The sequence below is a fragment of the Micromesistius poutassou genome, assembly GCF_964030765.1.
Source record: "Micromesistius poutassou genome assembly, chromosome: 4".
Taxonomy (NCBI): domain Eukaryota; kingdom Metazoa; phylum Chordata; class Actinopteri; order Gadiformes; family Gadidae; genus Micromesistius; species Micromesistius poutassou.
The window spans coordinates 14,885,913-14,899,331 of record NC_140274.1 but is presented as its reverse complement, the minus strand read 5'-3'; the positions used below and the strand labels follow the sequence as shown (position 1 = coordinate 14,899,331).

Here is a 13,419-nt window from a genome sequence, read left to right as displayed (position 1 = left end):
TGAAAGGTTACCATAGCAACGTGCAATTTGAAGAAGTCGTCACTCACGTCTTGGTTCTGTTAAGGGGAGATGGGTCACCCTACCCTCTCTCTCTCTAATGCTCTCTCTCTTCACTCCCATACATTAAAAAGTATCACAAAGTCGCCGTGAGTCGTAGCTATGGAGATAACACGGATCCCCTCCTTCCTAGAACCGTCAGCCCAAAACAATTGTTTTGATTCTCATTGTTTCGAATTCGAACTGACACATAAGGTTAACTTCCACTTTAACTATCAGCGACTACTGCCTGGTCTGAAAGGGCAAATAAATATGCCGCCTTGATAGCTCAGCTTCCAAGCCGATAACGATCACGCTAAACACGTCAAGCTAACACACCTGTGTGGACGCTACGACCTTGAACACCATAACAACCATTTGGCAGTGGAAATAAAAAAGACTAAGGAACAAAGTGGTCGAAACAGAAACCCTTTAGGCAGCACAACAGCCTGCTGAAACCTCCAGATGTGCTGCCAGTACTGCCTCAGTATGTCTGGAGCTGAGGTAAAGAGATTGATTCAGTGATCACAGCTCTTCTCATGTAGCACCATGCATCAGAGTCCAACATGGACGCTGATGTGACTGTTGGCTCATTTGATGCTTATGTTGCACCGAGTCTCTCCCCTCAGTCGTGCCTGCTGTCTCTGAACGTGTCTCTCTTTCCCACCTGTCTCTCTCTGAGCATGTCTCTCTCTGAGCCTGTCTCTCTGTCTCTCTCTGAACCTGTCTGTGTCTCTACCTGGTTTTCACAAGGTATGTCGATTCACTTGTTTATGAATGTATTTTTCATTTGTCACATTCTGTAAATTGGTTTCTTTAGATTCAGTATTATAACCCCCCTCTCTCTATTCACTGTCTCTTTCTGTCCCTGTCTCTGTCTTTCTCTCTATTTGATGCAGAGTCCTAAAATCAAACATCAATCACTTTGAAAGCATTCTGCTTTCAATGTTAAGTCTGTCAACTTAACATTGACCGACTTAAGTCTGTCCCTAAGAGAGACCCATTCAATTTAAAAGTTGGATTGTGAAGTACTGTTTTTATTTGTTCATTTTATACAGTTCCCTGTAAATGGCTTGCAGCTAAACATTAAAGAGAAATTACAAACAATATTCCTAACATGATTCACAATTCATTAAGAACGAGTGACTATATTTTGGAGGGGTGTATTGCTTGCTACTTACTCCATACTGTACTTAAGGGGCAGAGTGGTGTAGTCACTGGAGTGACTACAGGTGTGGGCTGTATTGCAACACAATGTGTCATGCGATGCAGCCAAAGGGCAGATCAGATGAGCTGACATTTCCCGTATCTGAACTGAACCCCCCCACCGGTTGCTCACACAGCAGGCATGTTCAATCAAGCTTAGATTGAGCGTAAAGGATTACAAAACACACAATGAGATTCAAACTGGGCCAGGTTGTACACTGGCGCCGTTGACATGTTCAGCAAGGTCGGCGGTATTTTCAATCCACCACGACGCTGCATCGTGGAATGCGGCGCTGAAACACTCCCGCTCCTGAACCGCTGACCTCTAACCTCTCCTCCTCTGCCTCTGCTGTCCAGTGTCCTCCTGTCCCATGGTTAATGAACAACGTTTTCCACCCACACACCAACCCAATCACGTCGATGCTACTTCCTCACACCTAGGGAGGTTACGGAATGTTCCGCCTGGGAAGTTTGAACCTGCATGGAAATATGTCCCCAGGTTAGCTGGCAGCTTTGAGGTTAATGTTTTAACAGAATCACGTATTAAAGACCTCACCGTCGCTATGGTTCATATTTCATACATGAATGTTTAACACATTGGGCTGAGTGAGTCATGTTTGACCCCATGGGTTGTTTTTCCACCCAGCAGAACTAGGACACATCCACACAACATGGATGTTTCAATAGAAGGCTTGGTCGGAGATGTTTGGGGCTACTGGAGAGAGTACAGCCCTGGTCGATTACAGCTACAGGTAGAGAAAGATGCAAGAAAACGTCAATGCCTTCACAGGAAAAATTGCCACCATTCACAAAATACCATCACTCACTAAATAGGTTGTCTTTGGATGAGTCACCCAAACCTTTAAATCCAAATCAGTTGGGTTATATAAACTGGTATGGGGAATTTAGGTTATAATTTGTTGATATAATAATCCCTGGTATCGTAACATCGGTACTAGCTGGCATGGTGCACCATGTTTGACCTCTTAAACGTCCTGTTCCTCACTTCCTGTTTCTCCTGTCATTGTTTCCTACCGATTGGAGAGAAACCCTTGCGTTGTGGTCTTACATGGCGTCATTGTTTGCTCAACACAAACAGCAAAATCACACAGGAAGTGGAAATGAGGAAACACCAAGTGTAGTAAAAAAATATGGAGATAAGGAATACTAATAAAACAAAGAAAAATGCATGGGTAGGAGGAAGTGGTCCCCTGCCATGGCAGACCTGGACACTGAGGTTCTGTTGACCCGTGTCGTAATCCGGTCGGAGCCGGTCAGACGGTCTGTGTCCATGCCAGAGGGGGTTTTGTTGGAGCGACCGGTTCCAGAATGTTTGGTGGAACACACCAGGGAGAAGACAAAGGGCCGTTTCAGTTGGTGGTCATTCTCATTTACATTCCAGTAAAGTAAAGGAGGGTAAGGGCGGGGGGGCATTCCCTTTTGTTGTATTTATCAACACGACACCTTTATTCCTTTTATTATCCTGTTTGTTTTTAACGGCCCCTTTTGTGATGCGCGTGTGTGTGTGTGTATGTGCGCGCGCGCATGTGTGTGTGTGTGTGTGTGTGCGTGAGTGCGTGTGTGTGTGCGTGCGCATGTGCCTATAGTTAGCTACAAGAGTGCTGAGAGGAGTAGTAGCTCAAGAGACTGGGATTTACTTCCTGTTGCAACAACAGCTGACACACACAGTCACTCACAGTAACACGCTCAGGCACACACACAAACACACACACGCATACACATCAGTGCAACAGGTGGATAAGTGTTTTGTGTGGGCAATGTGCATCTGTCCCTCTGTTTCAGTTTTTTGCTCTCTTCGTGTGTATCCACATGGGTATGTGTCTGTGTGTGTGTGTGTGTGTGTGTGTATGCGTGTGTGTGTTTGATGGCCATTCTATGCATTCATGTATGTGTGGGTGTGTGTGTGTGTGTGTGTGTGTGTGTGTGTGCGTGTGTGTGTCGCCGGTGAATCCCATCCCCTTCAGGCATTAAGCCACCAGAGTGTGAGAGAGCAGATTAGACAGCTTAACTACGCCTGGCATCCCTTTACCGGGTCACGCGGACACCAAAGCATTCTGGGAAAATCACAGGTTGTGACCGATCTACTGTTCAAACACGCGGGTCTCACCTGCGCCTTCTGGAAACCAAGTGTGAAGCAGTCTAGACTCTCGTCAGCAGCAGATCAAAGCCTGACGTACAGAATGTCCTTCAGCTGAGATGTGGGCTGTTTATCAACCGTTCATCATCTCTTTATAAGCTGTTTATCACCTTTTTTCGTAATCTGTTTATTATTCCATTACATTCAGTAATTTATCAGACAGTCCATTATACAGATCTACTTATACGTTAGCCAATCAGAACATAGTATGAGCATGGTCGTCATGGCAGATTTTTATCACACCTGGTAAACAGCAATTGCGTCGTCAAGCCCCCGGGTAGCTACAAGCTAATTTCCAGTATTGTTATTATTGTACATGTTTTCTACATGTTTTAGTCTGATAATTAGTGGTATATCTTGCGTTTGTTTTGGAGGAACACTCAGACTATAAAAGCCTTTGGGTCTTGAGATATCCACTGTTTGTTTCTGTCACACATACACATACACATACACACACACACAAACTCACACTCACACAGGGTGTTACCGTCATATTGCAGCCGACCTGCCTTTAGCTGGCCTGTGTGTGTGTGTGTGTGTGTGTGTGTGTGTGTGTGTGTGTGTGTGTGTGTGTGTGTGTGTGTGTGTGTGTGTGTGTGTGTGTGTGTGTGTGTGTTTAAGTCCACCACGTTTAGACTGGCCGCCAGGAAGACTGGCCATGAGCTATTTCTGTTTGACCGCCATGGAGGAGGTGTGTGTGTGTGTGTGTGTTTGTGTGTGTGTGTGTGTGTGTGTGTACTTTCCAAATAACTCCGGTATACTTGCGTGGTATTGTGCGTCTCTCCTTAGACATGCTGGGTTTTAACATAGTTTATAGGAACGTCTATGTGTGTGTGTGTGTGTGTGTGTGTGTGTGTGTGTGTGTGTGTGTGTGTGTGCGTGCGTGCGTGCGTGCGTGCGTGCGTGCGTGCGTGTGTGTGTGTGTCTGTGTGTGTGTATGTGTGCGGTGCCTCTAGCCTGTTATTCTGTCTCCAGACGTACTGCTGAGTCTAAACATGGTTTATAGGAAGGTTTCTATGGAGCACAAAGAAGGCCAATAAACCAGGGCTAGAACAAATAAAGGGCACATTTTGTGTGTGTGTGTGTGTGTGTGTGTGTGTATTCGAGTATGTGTGTGTGCCTCTCTAGTGTTTCTCCGGTGTGACAGTTTGAAACTGAGTGTGGTTTGGTATTAAATGGCCGCCCCCCTCTCCCACCCGCTCTATGTTTCTCCCCCAGCGGCGGGAAAATACAACCACCCTTCTGCACGCCTAACTGCCGTCTCACTCCGCCGCAACACTATTTCATAACACCGTCTTACAGTTATATTACCTACGGTGCGCGTAGCCATGGCAGCCAGCACAAAGTCACCTCTAGTATCTGTCTAGTTACCTGCGTCGGGTCGGATGGTTATCCGTTCATTTTCCCACCCAGAACTAACCATGGTCCTCCTTGTCAGCCAAGGTCGGAATGCGTTCACAACAACATCCAATAAAAACAACTCTGTTTTGTTGCTCAGTAATGGCCCAGGTATTCTGTTGAAATGTGTCACATGGTTCCACTATGTGTTTCGATGTACTCAGCTATCGCTGTGTTTGTCCTTAGGGAGCTATCTCACTCTCTCCTCCCCTCCTTCTGTCTCCCTCTCTCCCTTGCTCTTTCCTTCTCTATTTCTTTCTATCTCCACTCCTTCTCTCTGTCTCTGTTTCTCCCTCTTTCCCTGTTAATTTGTTATTGTGTGTTTCACTGAGTGTCTGGCCTGTCTATTTCAGACAGAGCTTCTTTGTTGAGGACTGTGATCTGTTAGGGCTCCTGACTGTGCACCCTCTACTGCCCCCTCCTGGCCTTATTAATCTATAGCGGACATCTTGGTTCCATCTTGGCTCTAAACACTAGCTGCGTGGGGGGAACTGAACGTGGGATTCTGCATTCAGCCCCCCCTCCCCCCTAGCTATACTTTAGAACCAGGTGAACTAGGTGAATAAGGCCCAATGGTCCAGCCGCTAGCAAAGCAGCTTTTCTGCTGTAGCAAGGTGTACCATGTGACTTCAGGTTTAAGGCAATGCTATTAGCACTCCTGTGAACTTTCTACCCTCTGCCCCAACAACTTGGGAGGAGGAGGAGATGGTGGTCTTTAAGGTGGGGCGAAAGAGGAGGAGGTGGAGGTGATCTTTAAGGTGGGGAGGAACAGCATGAGGAGGAGGTGGTTTTTATGGTGGGGAGGAGGAGGTCTTCAAGGATGGGAGGATGTCAAGGTGTTTTTTTTACGGTGAGGAGGAGTAGGTATTTTAGGGGAGGCGGAGGAGGTGGAATTTTCAGTCGGGGACTTTGCGTCTCTTAGCCTTTTGACTCCCATGGGACTTTTATCACTGATATAACTGAAATCGTAACTGTGTCACCATGTCAAAAACAGATCACTTATCTAATACATTATCTTTTTGGCTTGTTATCTTACTTTTGATAAAAGGTTGATCGCCTCTTATCACCTCATAGCTAGTATGTTGTTTATTATGAGTAATGGTATTTTGTTTTTGTATCTGGCGGATATTCTCTGACACAAAAGTCTGTATTCTGCCTCAGAGCAGTGTATGATATCAGTATCTGTATCGACGCATCTCTGATTTCACCAGTCTTTATCAGCCTGAGGTCTGAACCACATTGGCCCATACACATTACCCCCCCATTTCCTGGTTTCAGCAGCATTGTTCCCGGCCCAACCCATGTTTTTTTTCTTCGTCATTTGTTTTAACGTGGCAAGGCACACACAGCCTCAGATAAATGGTGTCAAGGTGAGCTGGTACATAGAGTTGGACTGTCGGAGCTCCTTTCTGTGACGTCAGACACTCCCGAGAGAGGGTTGACCTTAACAGATTATCAAGCCTCCAAGAGAAACCCTCTAGGAACCGGTCAACATGAACTTTGCTGGCATTCGGTTGTTTCCCCCATTACCATGGAAACGGGTGTCCTGTGAACGATATCCAGGATAGGGCGTACCTGCTTCCTGCTATAAACACAACAGGAAGTGGAGGGTTTATTATCTGTCCGGTGGACAGGAAGTTGAGTGAGATGGATCATTTTATTTATTATTTATTTTGTGTTCATCGAAAATCTGATGTGCCTTGTCAGGGTCTATTTATCTTGTCTAATTTAACGTAACATGATGATTATATAAATGACAATGATAGATGGGGGTGATTCCTTTGAGGTTGAGACTTCCCAAACTCCCAAGACACCTCGATTCACAGTACTGATTAAATGTGTTAAACACACTTTCTCTCTCTGCATATTTCTGTCCCTCTTTCTCTTTATCTCCCCCCATGTCTCTCTCTCTCTTCCCTTCATCAGAAGTGGGTGGGATTATTTATTGTGAGAGATGATGGTGAAATTGAATCACATATAATGACATAATTAATCAAATGTAATTATGGATAAAATAATAAACAAAACAGAAAACCTCACTAAATAAATATCTGTCTAAAACCCAGACTTCTCTATTTCTCTATCGTTCCCTCTCCATTTCATCTCTGAAATGGAATCTCTGTCTCTCTCCCTGTTTCATTATGGTGGTCTCTCAATGCCTCTCTCTCAATTCAAATTAAGTAGTGGCATGGAATAATAAACGTTGACATCGCCCGAACATTTTCATAACGTCTTCCCCCCCCTTCCTCCTCTCCCTCCAGGCACTGGCGGCCAATGCGGGGACAGGATTTGCGGTGGCCGAGCCCCAGGTAGCCATGTTCTGCGGGAAGCTCAACATGCACGTCAACATCCAGACGGGCCGCTGGGAGTCTGACCCCTCCGGGACCCAGAGCTGCGTGGGCACCAAGGAGGGCGTGCTGCAGTACTGCCAGGAGGTCAGTCCATGTGACGCACACACACAGACACACAAGCACGAAATAGCAGCTGTTGGTCGCCGGGTGGTTCACTGCTAATTGTTCACCTGATGGCCATATTGGTCATTTTGGTGGGGAAACCTTCTAGATAATCTTTGGAAACCATGACAACTGTGCATTCTTTTGAGTTCAGTTTTCCCCTGCGTTGAGAATGCATTGTGATTCAGTTTGGTTTCCCCCAAAGATTCTAGAAGGTTTCCCCGCCCAACTAATATGGCGAGCCAATATGGCCGCCAGGGGAGTAAGGTCTATGGGACCGCCAAGCATGCAGTTTAGTGGCCTGTTTATCTGTTAATCTGTGGAGACACGTGAGGGGCCAGGTGTTTGAATCCCAGCTAAAAGGTACTGGGTTTGATCCCCTGTTCAATCTGAAAAAAATCAATCAGTAAATTTCTCTTTGAATACAATTATTTTAGAGTTTAATAAAAAAAAAAGGCCAAATAAAAAAAAGAGTAAAGAAATGGGGTTTTGAATAAACAATGTTTTTTGAGCAGAAGAAACTCACTATGGTTGAATGTACAGTTAGGTAAGGTTCAAAGGATTCTTCCTGATGACATTTGGATGGTATTTGAGCAGCGTGGGTAAGATGAGGTGCTCTTTCACAGCATAACAGATGCCATCTAGAAACCTCCAAGCCATGATCAAACAGGCCCACTCAGCCCTCTATTATCACTCTCTCTTCCTCTCTTCTGCCCTTCCTCTGTTTCTTTCCTTCGTCTCTCTTCCTGTACTATTCCCCTATCACCTACCATCTCTCTCACTCTCTCTCTCTCTCTCTCACACTCATCTCTCTCTCGATATCTCTTTCTCTCTTGCACACTCTCTCTCACTCTTTACTATATTGTTTCACTGTTCCTTTCTGTCATCTCGCCCTCTCCTTATCTCTCCATCATCCTCCATCTCTTCCTCTTCTCCACCCTTTATCTCTCCCCCTTCTCGTGTATATCTGCCTCTATCTCCTCACATCCCTCTCTAAGTCCCTCTTGCATGCTCTCTCTGTCTCTCTTTCTCTCTCACCCCTATACCTCCCTCCCTCTCTCCATGCACCTCTACATTTCTCTCACATCCATCTATCTCTCTCAGTGCCTCTCTCACCCGCTCCCCTCTCTTTGTCTCTTCCACTAGATGTACAAAGAGCTGCAAATCACAAACGTGGTAGAGGCCAACCAGCCAATCAGGATCGAGAACTGGTGCAAGAAGGAGAAGAAGGTGTGCCGGGGACACGCCCACATTGTGGTGCCCTACAAATGCCTCGGTAAGATGGCCGCCGTTGGCTAACTATATAAAAGCACTCAAGATAGCACTCAATAACAATATTACCAATAGACCTACGACAATATCAATAAATTCCTCTTTATTGAGATGGATATATATTGTCGGGATGCCAGCCTAGATAAAACCAAGCTAGCTTGTGGGCTAAGATGCTTAGCCAATGCTAGCTAGACATGTGATGTACTCCGATCAATGCTTCTTTGTTTCATATATTGATGACCAATACTACAGTATCAATCAATTGCTCTTTATGGAGTTCGAGTTGGAGTAAGAACATAGATAGATACACAACATTATCAATTAATTCCATTATTCATGAAAAAAATTCCCTGTCACAAAGTTAAGCTTGTTTGCCTCAAGTTCAGTCCAAAGTTCACCAGGATGCATATCACAAGTATTATAACACAGCCCAGAAAAAAAAATACTGCTGTACTGCAGTAATATTATATCATATCCATTGTTGAATTTTATCTTATCCAGATTTCATTGTTAAGTGTTTGAACGCTCAACCCATGGCATCAAAAGTGCAATAGATCACGATAACACCCCAATTGTGGTGCACCATTATACAGTGAATGTGGAAGCCTGTATGGCACTGCGTATCGTGTTGCTGTATTCTTGGCACCGCGTGCAGCCCTCCCCCTGGGCACCCTGATCCCTCGGCTTAATGAGAATTTCACGGTGGGCCGGGAGAGAAAGGATTATTATGGTCTGGTTTGGCCGTGGGCAGGTAATGCAGACTTCTGTTTAGTGGACTAATCTTGACCAGAGGGGTGCAACTCAATCACATCACCGCAGATTCATGAGGGTGGAGGTGGAGGGTGGAGGGGGGAGGGAGGGGAAGGAGACAGGGTTATTATTGTTGGGTGGGCCCCTTGTGGAGCTATAAAGTACAATCTTATTTCCTCACTTCAGACACATGTCGTAAACACGCATACAAATATCTTCGGGCACACAATCAGTCATCACTCCTCCAGGGATACACACTCATCCTGGGGCATACACACATATACACACACATGCACAAGTCCAGGGACACTGCACCCACATCTTAAGGTGCGGACACACACACACACACACGCACACATCCTAAGGTATGCGTTACACACACACACACACACACACACACACACACACACACACACACACACACACACACACGCACACACACGCACACACACACGCACACACACACACACACACACACACACAAAACAAACACACAAAAAGTAATCTTGAGACACGTACTTAAACACCCATCATGGGGTACACACACATGCTGAGGTAAAAAAACACACACACACACACACACACACATACCAGCAGACAGGGTCAGAGCTGGTCCCAGAGGGGAGGGTGTGCTGCCTGTTTTATTGCTCTGTACGTCTCCACCCGCCTCTGCTGCTCCAGACGCTCTCCCCAGCGCCCCCGGCCCCGCTGTAATCAGCAGCCGGACCACACTCTCCTTTATTAAATGTCAGACGGAGCCTGCTAACTTTCAACGTCTCTCTGTTCTCCCCTGTCCTCTCTCCTCTCTGTGATCTACTGCTCCTCGCTCCTCTGTTCTCCTCCGCTCCGATCCCCTCTGCTCCTCTCCTTCTCTCTGCTCCTCTCCTTCTCTCTCTTCACTCTGTACGTCTCCCTCTCTCTCCGCTCTGTGTTCCTCTTTTCAGCTAATCTCCTATCCTCTTTAGTCTCATCTCTCTCCTCTCTTCTGTTCTCTCCTCTGCTCTTCTCCTCTCATCTCTTTGTTTCAGTTTCATCCTCTCCTCTCCGGTCCTCTCCTCTCCTCTCTTCTCCTCCATTTTCTCACTCTTCTCTTTCAACATATTTTACTTCAAAATACAATGACATCACCTCTAAATCACACACTCACATTCCAACCAATCGTAACACTGGTGTTGGAGCTGATTGACAGGACGAAGGAGGTACTCCCACCCGTCATCCAATTGCATTCCTCCTACCTCGGGTCCCACCCTAATCTCCGTTTTTTATGAGGGGATGCATCACAAGATGGAAGCTTGATGCACTCGGTAAGGCATTTCACAACTATCTCTGCAATGCCTACATCGTGCATGCTCTAAATGCACCAAATACCAGTGTGCTCTCAAATGCGCACGCAACGTTGCCATCTTTCATAAGGGACCCATTTATGAGTGCGTTAACTTGTTGCTCTTAAATCTGCTTTATTTAATTGTATTTCCTTTAATTAGTTTGGTTCTTTGTTTTATTTCATTCTATCCCTACCAAAAGCCCACTCCTGGCTCAACCAATCAGATTTATAGACTCACAGGATCACACATATACACGTCATGTGTTCACCTTGAGGATGTGTACATTGGCTCCCTGTTCTGAGCCCCTCTGCCCTGCTGTGGTTTCAATCCAAAAAAAACTGTCCTACACAAATATGTTGATGTGTGTGTTCAGAAAAGCATGGTCTCCCCCCCCCCCCCCCCCCCCCCCCATCACATCCCAGCACCATTCAGCCTCTCTCTGATTGAGTCATGTTGCGCTGCCAGGGGAAAAACCATTAGCTCTACCGTTGGACTGTGAAATGGGCATCTATTCAAAAGCCTTTTTGGCAACCGACAGGTGGGAGGGGAGAGAGGGGGAGAGAGGGAGAGAGAGGTAGGAGAGAGGGAGAAGAAGAGAGAGGTAGGAGAGAGGGAGAAGAAGAGAGGGAGAGAGAGGGAGAAGAAGAGTATGGCAGAGAGAGGTAGGAGAGAGGGAGAAGAATAGAGAGGGAGAGAGAGGTAAGAGAGAGGGAGAAGTAGAGAGAGGGAGAGAGATCATGAATGCATTTGGGAGACTCCTTGGACAGTCAATGGAGAAAAATAAATCGGAGAGGTAGACCCGTGTTTCCTCTGTCCTTCAGAGAACTAGAGATGAAGGGGGATCTCTGGGCCCAGGGTAGTCCATCGTGGTCAACAACATGGCTTATTCATCCTGGAGGTCTGATATTGCACATCTGAAATTCTAAAGAAGTAAAAGTCTACCAAACTATGCAATATTCAACCCACTTACAAGGCAGGGCCGATATTTGAATAATTTCAGGGAAGCAAAGCAGATATTGTACCAAGTAGTACAAACAATGGAAGGTGATATGTGACTGATAACATACACGGAAAGGTGAGACTCTGAGAGCTGTGAACTAGGAACTAAACGACCAACAACATGGAAACACATAACCCAAAAACCAAGTGTGACGGGCTCTCTTGTTTCAAACGCTGTCTTTGTGTTTGAAAGTGTTTTACACCTTGCCTACCCCCCCCAGGCTGTTCGCCTCCGCAGCCTTTAATTAATCTTGCATCGGTCAGCCAGGAGAAGACTTTTAAATTTAGCTACAGTGCACTGTCCTCCTTTCTTTAATTAAATTATACTACATTACCCCTGGGAGACTAATGGAGCAAGGTGCTCCCGGGTCACATTCTCGCAGCCTGTCGAGTCTCCCAGCGATCAGAGCGACAGGCCGGAAGTAGGGACGAGGGAGATTCGCCATCGGTCAAACTAAGGAGTTTGCGGTTAATTGCGAAGTGGACCATGTTTGACGTCTGGTCGGATGACTATGATTATATGCAGCACATCACTCTCTACCACATCCCCCCCCCCGGCTATGGCTCACAGCCCATCAAATCACCACCTCCACCTTTATCCACACCTCCACCTCCTTCCTTCTCTCCATCATTGCCTTCATCCGTCTCCATCACCACCGCCTCCAACCCTTTCCACCTCCACCAACTCCATCTCCCTCCCTCACCTCCTCCTCCATCCCTCACCATCACCTCTGCCCCCTCCATCGCCTCCACCTCCATAATCCCTTTCCCTCTTCTCAAGCCTAAGGCAGACGGGTGGGAGTCATCGCCAAGTCAAGTGTTGCCATGACCCCCCCGTTCCTACATGATCACAGCCACATATTCTCATATATTCACACTGAATTGTATGTAGGCGACACCCTATATGGTGCAGTGGTCATAGCATGTAGCATTATTATATATACATGTACGTAGCCGCTGCACCCTGGTACAGTAATTATGTTATAACGAAATGAAAGATTTAAAAGGACCAAAAGAGGGCGCATGGTAGATTAAGGCAGACTAGACCTGTGTAATAGATTCATATGAATAATACAAGGGCCCCGTCAAGGGATTGGAACGCTGGACAAAGAATGAGTGAGGGGAAACGAGAGAGAGAGAAAGAGATTTAGTACATGCTTTTTTATTAATATTCTCATTGTATTGTGTATTGTCTGCAAATTCGGTGGGATTACTCAAAGCAGAATGAGCATTTGATTTGCGCAAGAGGCAGAGGCATAGAAATTGGTGGAGAGAGAAAGAGACAGAGCTATAGAGAGATCAAGAGGCAAAGAGGGAGAGCCAGAGAGATAGAGACACAGAGAGACTGAGCCAAAGAGGTAGAGAGGCAGAGAGAGAGAGACCAAGGAAAAGAGGGAGGGCAAAAATACAGGAAGAAAAAAGGAGTTAGAGTGAAGAGGAGATGGGGAAGAGATGTTATACATGGTGTCATATCCCAGCTAGCCATGCAAGGGCCGCTAGTCCTGAGGCCTCTGCGTGTCCTCGGGCCCTTTGCCTCTCTCCATCTTGGCCCCTGGCTAAGTAGATTACAGGGGCTTTTGTTTCCTCTGCTCTCTCTCTCTCCCTATAGCATGATGTCTTTGTCGGGGAGCAGAAGGATTACTCTCTTTAGTGTCAGAATAGAGTTAGAGTTAGCATGCTGCAGCATGCAGCACTAGCAGTTAGCTTTAACATGGTATCCGAGGGACAGTTAGCTTTAGCATGTTGTCTGCAAAAGGGCAGTTAGCTTCAGCTTTAGCATGCTATCTGCATAGGGTTTAGCATGCACAGCTTTAGCATGTTG

General features: G+C 46.2%; 1 protein-coding gene across 2 annotated transcripts in view; it reads left to right on the top strand.

Moving 5' to 3' along the window:
• Positions 1–13,419, top strand: part of aplp2 (amyloid beta (A4) precursor-like protein 2) — a 56,288-nt gene that overhangs the window by 14,663 nt on the left and 28,206 nt on the right. For both annotated transcript variants that reach the window (XM_084467161.1, XM_084467160.1), the window contains exons 2-3: positions 7,060–7,233; positions 8,398–8,527. In XM_084467161.1, the coding sequence (XP_084323287.1) occupies positions 7,060–7,233; positions 8,398–8,527 (304 nt within the window). The remainder of the gene's footprint in view (positions 1–7,059; positions 7,234–8,397; positions 8,528–13,419) is intronic.